General features: G+C 32.8%; 1 protein-coding gene across 1 annotated transcript; it reads right to left on the bottom strand.

The window, feature by feature from the left end:
• Positions 1 to 6,814: 6,814 nt before the first annotated feature.
• On the bottom strand, positions 6,815 to 7,886 carry LOC133674303 (ethylene-responsive transcription factor ERF017-like). The gene has a single exon (XM_062095350.1). It carries the CDS (start codon positions 7,739 to 7,741, stop codon positions 7,145 to 7,147), a length of 597 nt encoding a protein of 198 aa, XP_061951334.1. The 5' UTR covers positions 7,742 to 7,886; the 3' UTR covers positions 6,815 to 7,144.
• Positions 7,887 to 19,675: the final 11,789 nt, after the last annotated feature.

The following is a 19,675-nucleotide window of genomic DNA, read 5'->3' as shown; positions in this document are numbered from 1 at the left end:
TTTACAATGGATTGCATTATGTCTCCAATGAAGTAATCTTGTTTCTTTCTTCTTTGGATTAATAATCTAGACTAGGTTTGACTTGCACTACGTCGCCGGGATATATATATATAAAATGATGTCTAAGTGTAGTAAATACATAAAATAAATTAGTTTTATTTTAATTAAACGATAAAAAAAACAATGAGAATATATAGATCAAATTAAAAAAAAGTAATCACTATAATTTGAGATTTTTTTTCTAGAAGGGAACAAATAATATAACTCAATTCTCAACCCATTAAATATGGAAAGATGAAATTAGATAAAAAAAAACCTAAAAAAATTGATCCTGGTTAACTCGAGTGAGCATGACAAATCTCTAACCCCAACAATCGGGGTCAAGCCATCCCGGGTTATTCCATCAAATTAGCGATCTAAGTCATGAGATTGGATAACTCAATAGAAAAAAAAAAGAAAATCACAAAGCTCATTTTAAAAAAATATTGAACAATGAAAACATAATAGAAAACAAGTAAAACACACAAAAAAAAACACAAAATAATGTCAACACATTAACTTTTCAAACTCGTGACCCAGGTCATTATGCTAGAATCACTCTATCTGGAAAAACAAAGAAACTCAATTCTCAATCAATCAAATGTTGAAGGATAAAATTAAAAAAAAAAAATTATACAAAAGCATTCAGAACAAAAATAACAATTAAAAGAATGAGGATCAAAATTGAAACAAAAAATAAATTTTATTTTTGATTGAAGGGTGAAATTGAAAATAAAAATCAATTTAACAAAAGGACTCAAGAAAAAATTAAATAATCAAAAGAATGAGGATCAAAATTGAAATAAAAAAATAAAAAAATTTTTGATTGAAGGGTGAAATTGAAAAGAAAAATCACTTTACCAAAAGGAACAAAAAGAAAACAATAAAAAAAATAAGGACTAAATTGAAAAAATAACATATCCAAAACCAAGATTGAATGATGAAATTGAAAATAAATTAAAATTTTACAAAAAGACCAAAAACAAAAATTAAAAAACAAAATAATAAAGATTGAATTGGAAATCCCAATAAATCAGAGGACAAATAAAAAATTTTGCATGGCAAGTATGAATTTCAAGAAGAGAGAGAAAAGAGAGGAAAAAAGTATTGCCAAGACAAACCGTGCCACTACCAAACACGTGCCACCCCAAAAGAAAGAAGTTTAAGAATGAAATAAAAAAAATCAATTATACAAAATGATCCGAAATAAAAATAAAAATTAAAATTAAAAAAATGACGACCGAATTTAAAATAAAAAATAAATAAGAGTACAACATATAATTTTGAATTGAAACGGGGAATTAAAAAGAAAAATAAAATTCATAAATGGATTCAAAATAAAAAATCAAAAGAATCAGGGCTAGATTTTAGAAAATAACAAATCACAATTATAGATTCACTAATGAAATTTAAAACAAATTAAAATTTAAAAACGAGCCAAGAATAAAATTTAGAAATAAAAAAATTAGGACAAAAATTGAAATATCAGTATATAAAAGGACAATTATGAAATTTTGAATGGCAAACGTGGATTTCTATGGGAAGAGAGAAAAGAGAAAAAAAAGGAAAGAAAAGGTCATTAATGACACATCTCACTTAAACAACAATACACGTCGCCCTAGTGGAAGAAAATGTCTTCATCATTGTGAAAGTTGGTGTTTGGACCCTAGGAAATGTAACATGCACCACTAAAAGACCGTGGGTGCTTCTCACCCGCTGGCACATGCATTGCACACGCCAAACAACTTTGATTTTTAAATTATATTTTATATTTATTAAAATACCAAATTGTCTTTAAGTCAACTTTATTATAACTCAAAAATCAAGATGAAAAACATAAAAAATGCCCTGGATACCTGTTAAATATGTTTTTACTTTTAAATGTAATTTAATCATTATACTATGCTTTATGAATGTGAAAAGACCAACTTTTACCCAATCAATATGATAATAACTAATATATTTTGCTAAAATATTATATTACCTTTAATAGGAAGTTCATTGATTTTGGAAGGATAAAAATTACATTGTTCCAATAAACAATGAAACCCGCTCACACTAAATAATATTTTCCCCTCCATGATTAGCTTTTGTTAATATTTTATCTAATCTCGCATTTATTACATTACTATAAGCATGTAAACTAATGAAATGACTTTCAATTTATATAATTTATTAGTCAACCTACTTTGACAGTTGAGCCTAATTATAAATTATTATGTATCAAAGAATATCCAAGATGCGACATATGATGATGATGATTATGATGTGACAAGATTTGGCATGAAACTGTTAATCCTCTTGACTCTATGTTAAAAAGAAATATTTACTAAAACTCTAAATGAGATTGCGTTTTGGTTTACATCTAAAATTATAGATAAAAAAAAACATCAAATTTAAAGTTAATATAACATTCCTCGCTTATATTAGCAACATATATTCACCTTCCATCTATAGATTATTATACAGTTATTAGCATATATATTTCGGCTTGATCCTTGGAATCTATAGATTATTGTACATTTATTAGCATATATATTTCGGCTTGATCCTTGGAATCTATAGATTATTGTACATTTATTAGCATATATATTTCGGCTTGATCCTTGGAATCATTAGCAGATATTCAACATTTATTAACTGATATATAGGATTGTGTCCTTGTGTAATATATACCTAATGTAACCATGCAGAAATAATAAAAGAGAACAGAACAATTTCCTTATCTTTACATGGTATCAGAGCTCGTTCTCTGCATATTTCTATAAGCATATTTCTTTAATGTCTTTTTTTGTAACCATGTTAAATACCACATCCCAGGCAGCCTCCTCTTTAACATCTCCATCTATTCAAGACATATCCTCACCTTATTTCTTTTATTTCGCTGATCATCCAGATGCCATTCTAGTCTCCACTCTTCGTAATGGTGACAATTATCCTACCTGGAAGAGGGCAATGAAAATGGTCTTGAATGCTAAAAATAAATTGGTTTTTGTTAACGGTACTCTCTCCAAGCCAACATCTTCTGTAGCAGAAACTCAACTATGGGAACGTTGTAGTGACATGGTCTTATCATGGATTCTCAATTCCATTGATAAATCCATTGTTAACATTTTAATCTATCATGCTTGCCCCCGTGATGTATGGCTCGATCTTGAGGATCATTTCTCTCAAAGCAACAATCCAAGAATCTTCAAACTAAAATGCAACATTGCTACTCTCACTCAAGGCTCAATGACTATCTCTTCATACTTTACAATACTTAAAGGTCATTGGGATTAACTAGCCATGCTCACTCCCACATCACAATGCACTTGTGGCATCTTAACAGAATTGAATCACATACAAGACACTGAACGTGATTTTCAGTTTTTAATGGGGTTGCATAACTCATACGCTTCGATTCGTAGCCAAGTTTTGGCCATGGATCCTTTACCTCCTATTAACAAGGTATATTCAATCTTGCATCAAGAGGAGAAACAACGCCTTCTTCATATTCCAAGTACTCCAACTGAGTCTGCTGCTATGATGGTTCCTCATCACTTTTCTCATTGTTTTGACAGTAAGGGGCGAGGGCGTGGTCGTCCCAAATGTGATTATTGTGACCGTGATGGTCACTAGAGAGCCCATTGTTATAAGCTCAATAGGTATCCCAACAACAAACCTCAAACTCGTGGAACACTTGATAGAATATCTAGTTCGTCAAAGGCAGCAAATAATGTCATTGGTTCTTCCACTCCAGCTGGTTCATCAAAGACTAAAAATATTGTTACTGGTTCTTCAACCTCTTTTGAGATCGCTATCGTTAGCCTCACAAGTGATCAATATAATCGACTCTTGAAATTCTTATCGCTCGCGAACACCAACTCTGCCAACTTTGCTGGTAACCTTGTCTCTTGTCACTCTGCTTCCTTTTCTAACTATGAATGGATTATTGATTCAGGAGCCTCAGATCATATGACTTCCAGTTTCTCATCTCTTGGTAATACTCAACTCCTTAATCAACCATGTCCTATTACACTTCTAAATGGTGACATCGTCTCTATCACTTATACTGGCACTTTGCGTATTTCTCCAGAAATTTCTATTCCTAATGTTTTATACGTACCATTATTTAAATTCAATCTATTGTCCATTAGCAAACTCACCAGTACTCTCAACTGTGTTGCTATTTTTTTTTTCTGACTTTTGTGTTTTTCATGACTTAACCACGAGGAAGCTGATTGGAACGGGTGAAGTACGGGATGGACTTTACCACTACAAACATTTCTCTATCTCAGTTTTACATTCTCAATGCATTCCTGACTCTACTATTTGGCATCAACGACTTGGCCACCCTTCTATATCAAGTATTCCAACAACCTTAAATATTCCAAAATCACATTTGCCTTGTGATGTTTGTGCTAGAGCAAAACACACTCGTTTACCTTTTCTTTTGAATACAAATAAGAGCACATTTTGTTTTAATCGGATTTATTGTGATATATAGGGTGGTTATCCTACAGCTTCACATTCAGGTGCCCACTATTTTTTAACAATCGTGGATGATTACTCACGTACTACATGGGTTTATCTTATGCGTTTGAAATCAGAAACTTTTACTTGCCTTACAAATTTTTATGCAATGGTTAAAAATCAATTCAATGGCACTATTAAGCATGTGCGCATCGATAATGGACAAGAGTTTCTATCTAATAAAATCCAAAACTTTTTTTCACGACCATGACATTCTTCAAGAGCGCACATGTGTGGATATACCTCAACAAAATGGCGTTGCTGAACGTAAACATCGCCACCTTCTTAATGTGGCCCGATGTTTACGTTTTCAAGCCAATCTTCCCATTTCCTTTTGGGGTGAATGCGTTCTCACAACCATTTATTTGATTAACCGCACTACTTCACCCCACCTTAATCATAAGTCACCTTATGAACTTCTTTTTCAAAAACAACCATTATATACACATTTATGAGTGTTTAGGTGTTTATGCTATGCCCAAACCACTCGCCAAAATCGCGATAAATTCTCTCTTCGTGCTTTACGATGTATTTTCTTAGGCTACCCTATCCTCTTGGCAGGAAATAATGTAACTAACATCAATAGTTTCAAAGCCATGTTTGCTCTACACTTTAAGCTTAAGGACCTCGGCCAACTCAAATATTTCCTTGGCCTAGAAATTGCTCGCTCTCCCACTGGCATCTTCCTTAATCAACGCAAATATGCTCTTAACATACTTGCTGATAGCGGTCACCTTAGTGCTCGTCTCTCTTCCTTTCCAATGGAACAACATCTCAAGCTCAATAATATTGATGGTGATCTGCTTCCTGATCCTAGTTCTTTCTGCCGACTTGTTGGACGTTTGATATATCTCACAATCTCTCATCCTGATATTGTGTTCCCTATCAACCTTTTGAGCCATTTTATGCACCAACCTCGACAATCCCATTATAATGTTGTTGTCCGTGTTCTTCGTTACATCAAGGCTTCTCCAGGCCAAGGTTTATATTTTCCTTCTATTAACACTCTTCAAGTCTCAGCCTATTCAGATTCGGACTAGGCTAGTTGCCCGCTCACTCGTCGCTCCACCACTTGTTTTTTCATTCAGCTTGACACCAGTCATATTTCTTGTCGCACTAAGAAGCAATATACGGTCTCTCGTTCGTTTGCTAAAGCTGAATATCGAGCCCTTGCTTCCACTACTTGTGAACTTACATGGCTTAAAACACTTTTACATGATCTTGGTGTCCACCATTCCCAGCCTATGCTTTTACATTGTGACAACCAAGCAGCTCTTCACATTGCTCTGAATCCTGTTTTCCACGAACATACCAAACACATAGAAATTGATTGTCATGTTGTTCGTGAAAAGCTAAAAGTCGGCCTTATCTCCACCAAGCACATTCTTAGTCACAGTCAGCTGGCAGATATATTCACAAAAGCCTTAGGCTGTGAAGCATTCCAAGCACTATCATGCAAGTTGGGCATTACGGATCTCCATGCTCCAACTTGAGGGGAGTATTAATAACATGTATTTATCTTCCATCTATAGATTATTGTACAGTTATTAGCATATATGTTTTGGCTTAATCCTTGGAATTTATAGATTATTATATAGTTATTAGCATATATATTTAGGCTTGATCCTTGAAATCATTAGTAGATATTCAGCTTTCATTAGCTGATATATAGGATCGTGTTCCCTTCCTCGTGTAATATATACCTACTGTAACCATGCAGAAATAATAAGAGAGAACATAACAATTCCCTTCTCTTTACACCTATGTCCTTTTTATTTGGTCGTACCTTTCATTTTCCATATGAAGAGGAGAACAAAAGATACACATCATCATATGAATGAGATTATGGCTTAAAATGCTTGATATATACAAGTGAGAGATGTATTTTGTTAGGAGGATAGAGCAAGGCTTATGACTCTGGATGAATATAAGAATATAAATAGTTAATATGCCAAAACACTCATGTATTTTTTTTTTGTAGATCAGGAAAAGAAAACTCTCTCTCAACAATATCTCTATTAAGAAATTCTATCATCTGAAAAAACCGGCTGTGTCTCAAAACAACAGATCCATGACGGTGCCACGGCCGGGGACAGTAGGTGTTTCATTTGTTAAATTGTAGCTTGAACAAAAGAAAGAAAGTGATGGATTATTTTGAGTTAGTAACTGAGTACGTGAAGGTAAAGAAGTAAGGTTTTTTTCGCAACAGTTCTTCCATGTTGTTAAGCAGAGATAGCCTCATGATTATACGAAAAAGAAAAGAAAAAACAATTGGCATTTCACATTATATATTGGAACTGTATGGGACAAAAAATCATAGAAAATATACCTCCTAAAACAATGGCTCTCTGCAATAAATGGACACCATTATTTGTTTCTAGGAGTAAAAATAATTAATTCCTATATGCTGGGCCATGTCCCTATCACATGCCAGATCCTTCCTGGACTTGAGGGGAAAAAACGGAGCAGCATTTGTGTGGATTTTGTAGAAGAAGAATCAGATCAGGGAGCCGGCAGCTAAAATTCGCCGGAATTCCTGAGTTATACTTGGAATCTAGGATAGAATTTACCAAAATTTGAATCAATCCCTTTAAAAGTTCCAAAGAAATGACTGTTGAGAGTAAGCTTCATCTCCATTGTGATCATCCCCACTGATGCTATATTCAGACGGAGGCGGTGGTGGTGGATAATAATCACCACCCATATGGTCCAGCCCATGATAGAGTCCAAAATCTGAAGCACCCTCGCTAGAATCCAACAAGTTCAAAAACGACCAATCTATAGTATCTCCAGCTCCACCATCAGACGACGATGATGTGTCATTCTCCACATGTTCTGATGATTCACCTCTCATAGCAGTCGACGACGATGTTGGCTCCTCATTAGCAAACCTGGCAGCAACTTCTTGTATTTCTTGCGAACTAAGTGACTGCCCACCAACAATGTCCGGTGGATTGTCGGGGAAATTAAACTTGGCACCGCTACCACGTAAACAATACAAGGCTGCGTCGAATGCACGCGCCGCTTTTAGGGGCGTGTCATAAGATCCTAACCATATTCTCTCCCGACTATTGGGTAGTCTGATTTCGGACACCCACTTCCCCCACTTTCTCTTTCTAACACCCTTGTACTTGGGCTCATGATTCCTATCAGACTGTTGCCCTGATGACGATGATGGTCTTACCATTTTTTTAATTGTTTGCTTAATTTTTTTTTCCGGACAATCTCGCTAGCTAATGCACTGATTATTAACCTGATCCAAAAAAAAATTGCAATTTGGAACGGTTTTCCTTTCTTCTTTTGCTTTTGCTCTCGGTGTAAACGGGAGAATTGTGGTGTGGATAATGAAAATGGCGGCTCGAATGGAAGGTATATATAGTGAGAGAGTGGGTTTGAACCTGGGAGGTCTAACCGTGTTGATCAGGAGAGTCAGAGGGAGGGGAGCGCGGACACGTGGAATTATGAGAGAGGGAGTGGTGACGTAAGGAAGGACGTGGGGGTATCAGGTGTGATATTTTGTAGCAGTTACATGGACGAGGAGTGAAAATGCGACCGGTGGACCACACACAGCTCACTCGCTCTTTCCTCTTTCCGTGATGGCTTGACCTTGCAACACAGCCGCCCTGTTTCCTCACTATAGTTGTTAAACCAAGTCCGGAAATTAATCCGGCTAAATAGCTAGATCCCGGGTTTTATTAGTTAATCCGGGTCAATTCGGGTCAATTCAGATTAACCTGAAAAAATTAAAGTTTTAATATTTTTTATGAAAAAATCCATGTAAATATAGATTATATATATTATGAAGTTTAAAAGAATATTTTTTTAAAAAAATTTATCCCACATTAAAAAAATATAACTTTTTCCTTGGAAACATAGAATATATATACTAATAGGTTTCAAATTCCATATTGAAAAAATATAACTTTTTTCATGGAAACACAGAGTATATATATGAAAAGGTTTCAAATCCAACATTAAAAGGTTAATATGTTATCCTTTTAAGTTGAAGTATTTAAACCAAAAGGTTTTTAATCCCACATTGAAAAAACATGATTTTTTTCTTAGGAACATATAGTATATATACTAATGGGTTTCAAATCTCACATTGAAAAAACATAACTTTTTTCATGAGAACATAGAGTATATATATGAAAGGGCTTTAAATCCCACATTGAAAAAAATACTATGTTATCTTTTTAAGTTGAAGTATTTAAACCAAATGGTTTTTTATCCCACATTGAAAAAACATGGTTTTTTTTCATGGGAACATAGAGTATATATATGAAAGGGTTTCAAATCCCACACTGAAAAGATACTATATTATCCTTTTAAGTTGAAGTATTTAAACCAAAAGGTTTTTTATCCCACATTGAAAAAACATGGTTTTTTTCATGGGAACATAGAGTATATATATGAAAGGGCTTCAAATCCCACATTGAATTTAAGTTGAAGTATTTAAACCAAAAGGTTTTTTGTTCCACATTGAAAAAACATGACTTTTTTCTTGGGAGCATAGAGTATATATACTAATGGGTTTCAAATCCCACATTTGAAAAAAAAAACCGGGTCTCGTCCAGGTTCGCCTGAGTCGCCCGGGTCCCGGGTCTCCCGAGTTTGCCCGGGCTGTTGCCACAACCGATCTTTTATTAAACCCGGACTGGTCCAGCCACCGGATCGACCCGCCGGGCCGGGCCGAGTTTAATAACAATGTTCCTCACATCAAATTAAAGCTAACTAGCTATTTCACATGCGATACCACATGAGCTAGGTTTTTTTTTTACAACATACAAATTTTAAATGTAAATCAAAAGGTAAGTCCATGTATTTAAATAGATTAAAAATTGTTTATGTTAATAAATAAAATTTTTTATCAATGATAAAAAAAGATAAAACTGAGAGATAAATGTAGATTAAAATATTTGATTTCACCACATAAGTCATTTATCCGCTTGTATTTAATTTTGTTTATTAAAATTAATTTTTTATTCCATCAAATGATAATAAAAATAGACAAACACATGGAATTGATTGAATAAAACCAAAAACAAATATTATGCAATGTTACACACATTAAAAATATTATCCAATTTATTTTTAAAAATAAAGTTCATTTATATAAAATATAAAAAGGAATTGCAGATGAAGTATAATAATCATTAAAAAAATAAATACATACAAAATAATTAAAAAAAAACAACCGCTATACAAAAAAGGTTAAATTAAAAAAATAAAAAAATCAAAGAGATGATATTAATTTAAATATAAATTAAAAAATATTTTAAAAATAATGTATAAATTAAAAATGGTCATTTTCAAAACCAGTGAAAAATCCTATAGAAAGAAAATAAAAAAATAAAGGTGCTCAATCTCCAATTAAATAAATGTTGAAACATGAACTAAAAAAAACCAAGAACACTCGAGTGAATCTTCTAAACTCGGGTTAATCTTTCAAATCCATAACCTATGAAATCCTAAAAACTCGAACTCAATCAAGAAACTATATTCCTAACCAGTTTAATGTTGAGGAATGAAAACAGAAAAAAAAATCAATTTAAAAAATTCACTAAAGTAGAAAAATAACAAAAAAAAATAAGGATCAAATTTAATAGGAAACAAATTGAAGGATGATGAAATCATAAAAATAATCCAATCATAAAAATTAACTAAAAAAACAAATCACAACCAAAAGAATAAGGATCAAATCTAACATACAAAAACATTAAAGGATGAAATTGAAAATAAATTTTAATTTTATAAACTACATCTAATAAAACAAATAACAGTAAAAAAAATAGGGACTAAATTTAAAGAAAAAAATAAATTGAAAGGCTTCTTTAAAAATTTACAGGGTTAGGCGTAAAAATCATAGAGAAAAGAGGAAAAAAAAACCATTAAAAAAGGTTGTTGACACTAAACTGAAGTTTCGTTCACCGCTTGTAAAACAAATAGGGACTAAATTTGAAGAAAATTTAACATACAAAAACATTAGAGGATGAAATTGAAAATAAATTTTAATGTTAAAAACTACATCTAATAAAACAAATAACAGTAAAAAAAGGGACTAAATTTGAAGAAAAAAATAAATTGAAAGGCTTCTTTAAAAATTTGCAGGGTTAGGCGCAAAAATCATAGAGAAAAGAGGGAAAAAAAACCATTAAAAAGGGTTGTTGACACTAAACTGAAGTTTCGTTCACCATTTGTGCCGCCTAAAAATTGAGGTTTTGCAATATAATTTGAACGTTGCCCTTGAAGTTGGTCTTTAGTCGGCGAACAACGCCACACACATTGCTTGAACAACGTGGCGACCACCCACACGTGCAACATACGCATCAACTATTTTTTTAATAATATTTATTTTTTATATTTACAAAACTTACCCTTGTACTAACTTGATAATAACAAAAAACCTTAATGAAAAAAAAATCTCCTAGATATAAGTTAAAGGAACTTCAACTTTTAAGGGTATTTAAGTTATTTTATTGTGCTTAATAATGGAAAATATGAAAATGTCCATGTATGACAACTTAAAAAAGAAAAATAATCTAAGGATATACTAGTCATTTTACTTTGCAATATAAAATTGAAAATACTTAATTGTTCTTTTTGAATGGAGTAATGACTAATGAATCCTTGTGAAATTATAAAATTACCTCTAATAGCTAGTTTTGAGGTTTTGTTTATAAAAGATAAAATAAATATTTTATTATGAATTATTATATTGGAATACTCGTGTCTTTTAGAGTTTTGTTAATTAATTTAATCTATTTTGGTTTCATTACCTTAATTATGATATTACGAGAAAAATAAAATATTTTTTAAAAATTACTTTTCCTTTTATTTTTCTTCGGTCCTTGCCACGCCCATTAAATAAAAAAAAATGTCTTGTTAGGGGAGTTGGATTCATTTAATTGGAGCTTAGTATTACTCATACGAGACCTAAACAATATCAATGTTTGGATTGGAGACATTTCATGAGAATTTATAATAAAAAGAGTAATTTTTAGACGTGTGCTAATGAAGATCCAGTTAGTTAAAAATCTTCTTCATTTTTTTCATCAAACATAGGTGGAGTCGTAACCTTTTAATTTTTATTTTATTTTATTTTGATCCTTCAAGTTTTGAGTATTTCATTGTTCATTCCCTTGTGGAACAAGAGATAATATCATTGTATTCATATAGTTCAAGGTAAGCTTCCTCTTCACGCCTTCTGAGGTTAGTCAGCTATATGTTGTGGCCAGCGTAGTTGTGGCCAACGTAGTTGAGTGCATGTGGCTCATGTTTTTATTATTATTATTATTAATATAGGTGTTCGGGTTAGCTTACATGCACCTTGACTAATCCTACGAGTTCTAAAGTTAACGAACATATAAGCCTTCGGTGGCCTTGAGGTTTGTGAGACTCGAACTAGTGACCTCTAGGAAGCAAACTCAGAGTCTGACCAGTTGAGTTACACCCCTCAGGATTAGATTATGGATCTTTTAAGTAGATGGGATGGGAGTCTATTGTCTTCGCACCTAGTAGCAATTTGTTTTTGTGTGTTTTTTTAAAATTATTTTTTATTTTTTATTTCAAATTAATATTTTTTGATGTTTTCAGATCGTTTTGTTGTGCTAATGTCAAAAATAATTTTTTTAAAATAAAAAAATTATTTTGATGTATTTTTAAAAGAAAATTATTTTGAAAAATAACTACTATCACACTCCTAAATATCCCCTAAATTGATTAATTGTGTGTATTGCAAAAGAGAGCTACGATGTTGTTTTGGAACTTGTTCTGTAGCACCCCAAATGTTTTTAGTGGGATTTTCATTTTTTCAAATGTAGTGTATGTGAAAATTTGTTTTATATAATATCATAAAGACGATCTCAATTCACCTTCCAACAATTTCATTAACAAGTATAACGATATAAAATTTATACTATTACATTAATGAGTCTACAAAACTTTCTAGATTCCAAAACATTTAAATTGTTTACAAAACTTACACTAGATAATACAAAAACATATCCAACAAAGGAGGCTAGATAGCCCGATAACACCTTATGAGAAACTAAGGCCTTCAAGAGAAGTATCTACATAACACATAAGATCATGAAATATATAATCAATATTTATGTCATCATTGTTACTAACATTAACAACCATGTTGTTATCCATTTTTTACTATAAAAAATTCAAGAAAAGAAAAGAGAAAAAAATTGAAAAGAAATCCAAAATACAAGAGGATATACATGAAGAAAACCTAGAAGATTATCCAAGTTGGTGGTGAAGGATCAAAGTGACAAGTAAAAAAGTTGTAGGACCAAAAAGTATAAAATTAGCAACCCAATTTTGATTGACAAAATGACCCATTCATGAAAATATTTTTATTGGGGGTAAATAAATATAAATTTGAATAGGTAATGACTCAATGAGAATTTTGGAAGGACTTAATTGCAAGAAAAAATGATTTTTGAAGTCAATTTAGACTTTAATTAGAAGAAATTAAAGTCTGGGGGTCGAATTGTAATTTGAAAGAGTTAATTTGGTCAAATCAGGGGTTTAATTGCATAAATATTGAAGTTTGATGGGTAATTAGAAACTTGATTAAAGAAATCCGAAATCAAGGACCAAATCAGAAAAGACACGTGACTGTAGGGGCTAAAATTGACTAAGTTAAAGGGCAAATTGAAAAAACAAATTTGAAAGTTTGATTGTCAATTAAGAGTTCAAGTGCACAAATCAAAAACTAAAGACCAAGATGAAAATGGAGCTAAACTTTGAGGTTGACGATTAAGTTTGGTAGGGGTGAAATTGCATAAAATTAAGAGTTTGGGATGCAATTATGGGTGCAATTAAAAGTATTTGGAAGAATAAGAACTAAAATTAAATATGTCAGATCCCAAATTAAAAACCCTAATTTCTAGGGTTTAACTTAGATGATGCGTCGTTCAACAACTGTTTAGCTTTTTTTTCGACAATTATGGCTTATTGAGTAGGCATTTTCAAGCGAATGAATGTGGCCTGTAACCACCACCATTCAAGTGAGAAACACCCCCTCTACAAAGATCAACTACTCACATGAAAAATGGGGGAGACATTACATAAAAATCTTGGTTTAGCGTCAACAACTCCATCTTCCCCTGACCAAGAACTTTAATTCCTCTCTATTACCTCACATCCGCCTCCTTTCGAAAGACCACCTTTCATCTCCTTCATCTCACAGACCTAGCAGAAGAGAACCCCTATAGCCTCAATCTCAACCCACCTTTCTCTCAGCCTCGCATGATAACATTCAGATAGCCGAAACCTCATCCTCTCCTTCCCTCTTTTGGCTTCTCCCCATGACCACTAGATTCTCCCCCACAGTCCAACAACTTCTCTTAAGACCAATACAAACCGTGAGCCACAGCAGCGTCAGGAGCTTTGCTTCACATTCCAAACAGACAGCTCTTCTCTATGTTCTGCACCACCACGCAACCATCACCAACAGTCACAGTTCCTCTATGCACTGTGAGCATGCACCAGCCATAGTTGCAATAACCTTCTCTTCTTAGTAAAGATAGGGGACGCGAAGAACAAGTAAAAAAATCAGAGGAAGCGGACGAGAACGAACAGCGGAGAAGGAACCATAAGACAAACAAAGGGGATGAACACATATAGAAATGCAAAGGAGAACAGGGGGTAGCACAAGACAAGAAGAAGCAGAGGAGAGAGTTTTTTTTTCGGCTAGCAACCTTATGCCTTGATCGCCATCATCCTCGGCTTACAGCAACCAGGTAAGTTCCTCTTCTTTCCCTGTTTTGCTAAATTAATTAACTTGTTATTGTTGCATGCATGTGTGAATTACTCACCCATGCATGCAACAATGGTTTTTTTTTCTAAAAAAAATTGAGACCGGACTATATAAATAACAAAAAAAACATAAAAAAAATTTTAAAAAAATAGTTTCCTTTTCTTTGCGGATTTATTTTTTGGCGCTAAAGTCAGAAATACCATATTTTTTAGATTACGTAATATTTATTATCGCCAAAATTAGAAATACTCATAGGTGAATATTCACCGATGCTAGAGTCAGGAATATTATAGAAGGCTACAAAAAATAGAACAAAGACAAACTCGTAGTAATTTAAGACAAAATTAGCAATGTAGCCTACCTCAGGTAGGATGCTTAAGTGATGATAGTAGCTTTCTTTTCGCGTAACCAGTCACGTACCATAGAATCTTTATTGGCTAGTTATAGTTCCTAGTGACCATAATACTAGGTGGCGACCCCGTAAACATAGATATTGTTTTCCCCAAAGCACAAGATGTCAGATTTTTGTTCCTTTTCCATTGAAAATTTTTAATTGATTGTTGCGATGTCCAGGTGTGACAACTGTATTTTCAGATTCTAGGCTGATCAGGTTGACACTTTCAAATGAATGAATATGCAGTAACAAAACTCTAAATTGAGCAAGGTTGGATCAATACGAAAGGTGTCCACCCCCTCTACCAAGATCAAGTGGTCTTCAATTTTTCATGGATTGTTGTGATACCCATTTCACAAAATCACTAGTTTTTTTTTATGTTCACACTTCAAGCTTTCTTAATGGGTTCTTATCAAACTTTGGTCACGTTTCTCTCGATATTAAAAGGCAAAAAACAAGCTCCCTTATCTCCAATTTTGGCAAAACCACCAAAACCTCTAAAAACTAAGTTTGTTGCAAAACCACCATTGAAAAACCAGTATAGGTATAGAGCTCACAACTATAAAATGTACTCCATAACCCTTTTATTTTGATCAAAGAGCTAACTTTGATCAATCTATGTTTGAACCCATAAAAAACTCTAGCAAAACCCTATAAATACCTCTGGAAAATCATAGCAGAGAGGAGAAAAAAAAGGAATACAGGGTTGATAAAGGAACTCTAAGTGTGAAGGTTTACGATCCTAGCATAAGGATTTTTTAAGCTTTGAAAGGCAGCAAGCTTGTGGAAGCAATACCTTACAAGAAAAGTGGGTAGAAGCTACTCTAGGAACCTGAACGTATATTTTTCTAACCTAAAAGTGAAGTCCATGTGGCCTCCTTGAGTGGTTTTCTTATTGTTATTTGGTTTGTATTTATGTTTACAAGCACGGAGATGAGATTTAGCATACTTGGCAAGTAATGTTATGGTTGCCCTTTTTGTTACTATGATAGTTTGATTTTGTTTTCTGAAGTTTTTTTTTTCATGTTTTAGATGTAATAAAAGCCTTCTATTCAAGTTGTTTTTTTATCTAACAATGTTATTTTAGTTTAACTTAAGCAATGCATGTTGAAATAATGATGTTTATCTTGGATTTGCTAAGTCTGTTCATGACCAAAATGAGTCTAGAAAAACCAATTTTGAATTCATATTGCCCGAACATGGAGGCTGTTTTAAGTTAATAGTTTTTTAATTAGGAACATCTTGTATAATTTAGATGATTTGATTTTGTTTGTTGGTTCTTTTGATTCAAATATGCTTGGTCAAGGTAATGTGGTTTGTTAAAACTAAGAAAACATTTTTAGAGGCCTAAAATGTCAATTCTAGGTTTGGTAGTGGATGATTTTATATTTGCGCATTTTTTGGGTTCTAAGGCAGTGTTCTTCATGTTCTTAGAAAAAACATCGTTTTAGCCCCATGATTTGGACCTATTTTGGTCCAATTCTTTGCACATAACCCTTTGGTCGACTTTATTAGACAATAATATAGGGTTTATTTGCGTCAATAACATATTTTTAAGTTTGATTTTGTTTTGGATTGTGGTAGGTTTTGGTTTATTTTTCAGGTCAAACCAGTGGATTTTGGTTCGGTTTATGGTCGAACGAAAATTTTTGAGTCAATCCGGTTGGGTCAAAATTGGGTCAAAGGTTAAGATCTTGTTTGACTAGCAATGTTTTTATTAATGGTTTTCTTTGGCTTAAGGGTGTGTTTGACAAACACCCCCAAAACCTATTTTGATAATTTTGGTTTTAGAAAAAAATGGATTTTTGTCAAACATGACCTTAAAAAATAATTTCTACTTGTTGCAAACGGCCAAATCCTTACAACAAAACTTGACCTTAAAAATGTTCTTAACATTGTTTTAGAAATTTTTTATCCTTTTTAGAATATTTTTTTTTTAAAATTTGCAATAAGTTTGTAAATTTTCTTAAGTATTTAGCCAATATTTCAATAACCCTAAAATTAATGGTCAACATTTTGATATAAATGTTGGACCTACAAGTAGACTGGTATTTGTCGCACCTGACATCGCAGCGGCCTTAAAAATTTATCTTTCATGGAAAAAGAATGGATTTCTGGCATCCTATTCTTTGATGGGGAAAAGGTCTTGTTTAAGGAGTCGCCACCTAGTATTATGGTCATTAGAAAACCTGACTGGTCAACAGAGATTCTATGGTACGGAACTAGTTACGTAAAAAGAAAGATATTATCACCTCTTAAATGTTCTGCCTGAGGCAGACTGCATTACTGGTTTTGTCTTAAGTTGCTAAACATTTATTTGCTTATGTTATGATGATTTGTTTATTATATTCCTGACTCTGGCATCGGTGAACATTCGATCTCGAATAATTCCAACTCTGGCGTCGGTAAAAATTCCACCACAAATAATTCCAACTCTGGCATTGGTAAAAATTCGTAGCTACAAAAAAATCAGTATATATATTTTTTTTATTCCTGATCCTGATATCAGTGAATAAATTGATAAAAATAAATTTTGATTTTTTCATCAGCTTCTATAATATCATTTCATAGCACCCTAAGTGCCTTAGTTAGGGTTGCAAATTATTTCTTTGCATCATTTGTATAAGGGTATTCAACTATTCATGAATTCCAGTCATTTCATCCCGAATCTCAGCATGAGATCGTTGTAAGCCCATAACCTATGCCTGTTCCAAACTTAACCCTCTTGGCAAATCTTCTTTATCTCCAGCCATAATTAAGTTTATCAACCTCAATTCCAGCAAGCCTTTCTTTTGTTATTGGCTCCCGCTTTAGATCGCAACTGATGCTCTGATACCAGATGATGTGCCGTGAATGATTCGAAAATCGACAACAATGAATCTGATGAAAATGGATGAATGATGGGTCTGGTTGGTTGTCTTTCTTTTGGTGTTTAGGCTAGATTATAGTGATTTTAAGGTAAATAAGATGGAGAATAGACTAAAATGATACTTTTATAAGTCGATATAGACGCCGCAAAGATCAATCTAGGATTTTGACGCTACACTCTTTGTGATTGAAGAGTGATAAGTCAAGTAGGATTCTTCATAAAATCAATTTGGAAGAACGACTCTTAATTCTTTGAATTAAGTTTCAAATCTTGGCCAAAAGTGTTTATTACATATTCTGATACTATATTTATAATTGGAACATCCTTTCATAGTTAGAAAAATTCAACTTGACAAAATTCAAGCCCAAAAATTAGACTTTGACAAAGTAACTAGACAAATTTAATTAGCACACGTTTTCTGACATTAATTGAAATATAAACATACCAAATTTAAAACGGCTATAACTTCTTACACAAAAGTCTAATGCAATCATGGTTGGACAATCTAGAAAGATCACTTCTGAACTTGAAATCCCCCTAGATTAGTCTTGTCTTCACATGCAATGGATGACTTTAAAATCGGGTTCAAATTCATCTACTATTCTGACCGTAAACATCATCAATTTCTTCACTTATTTGCATTATCAATCCAAACTCAAGTAGCCCAACATCAAAAGAACCATTAAGGGCTTTTCTCATTTCCAAGTTTCAATTATAGGCAAATAAGAACCTTTGAACCAATTCCGAACAGATTGCTAGCTTTTAACTCCGAAGCAGCTTCAATCATTCCAATTTGACTCGTCAAGGCACTTTGCAGTTGTTTCGCTCTCGCTCTTGTTATTAAGCCATCTGAATCTTCTTGTAGATTAGGTTCAGCTTTACAAGATGGATTATAATCCCCATGATGCACATCATTTTGTTAATCTTTTTACAGTACCAGTAATTTGATGAATACAAACGAAATCACAGATGGAATGTTTTCATCGGTATATTATAGTGAACTTCACTGACAGAACTTTCCATCGGTATATTATTAGTAAACACCAACGAAAACATTATGTTGGTATATACCGAGGGAATTGTAGTGGGAAAGGAAAGAATAAAAAAGCTAGAAAAGTACAATGACATGTGACTTTACCAATGGAGTAAACTCGATGGTAAAGTTCTTTCATAAATATAGCAATAGAAATAATCCCTCAGTATATACCAATGGAATTATAGTGGGATTCAAAAAAACAAATCATACGGTGATATGACACTTTTTATTGATAGAATGACTGATGGAATGCTCGATGAAATAATTTCATTGGTAAATCCATCAGTAATATTTAATTTATGACTTGATGATTGACCCTCTTCTCCTCCTCCCCCTACCCCATTTCTCTTCCTTCCTTATGTATTTTTTTTCTACAACAAACAGTCACTCCCTTCAATCTAAACACAATTCAACCTCCCAGAACAAATATAGCCACCACAACACTTGATTTGTCAGCATCCGTGTTCTGATTCAAATTTTATTGAGAATTCTCCACCTTAAGTAAGCAAATCTATCCTTTTTTTTATTTGAACACAATTTTTAATTTTTAATTTTTTTTTTACATATTTTTGTATTATATGTATTTTGTTTGGATGTTTACTTGTTTTATAGTATTTTCTTATACAATTTTGTTGTATGGATTTATGATTTGTACATGTTATGGTTTGTTTTAGATTTTGTAAATTGTATTTGTTTGTAAACTAATGAAACTTATGTCGAATTTTTTACTTTGGAATTTTGTGATGAAATAAATAATAGCTTATTTATCGGGTTCATTTTATATTTTATCAATTTTATTGTCAAGTTATAATTTTCAATAAATGTGTAGAAATTTGAATATTGTTGCGATGTCGCGGTCGCACAAATTAATTACCCTAGCTTCAAACACAACACACAAGATAATATAGAGCAAGCAAGGGGTCGATCCCACGAGGAAGATTCAAGTCAGATTTTTATGCTAGATGATATGCAATTTGGGGGGGGGGGTTGGACGTTATCTAGGCTAAAGCAAAAAAAAATAGAAAACTATCAAACTAAATTTAATAA

Source organism: Populus nigra, chromosome 15, assembly GCF_951802175.1.
Source record: "Populus nigra chromosome 15, ddPopNigr1.1, whole genome shotgun sequence".
NCBI classification, from domain to species: domain Eukaryota; kingdom Viridiplantae; phylum Streptophyta; class Magnoliopsida; order Malpighiales; family Salicaceae; genus Populus; species Populus nigra.
Note: the sequence above shows the minus strand (reverse complement) of the source record. Positions and strands in the feature narration are given on the sequence as shown.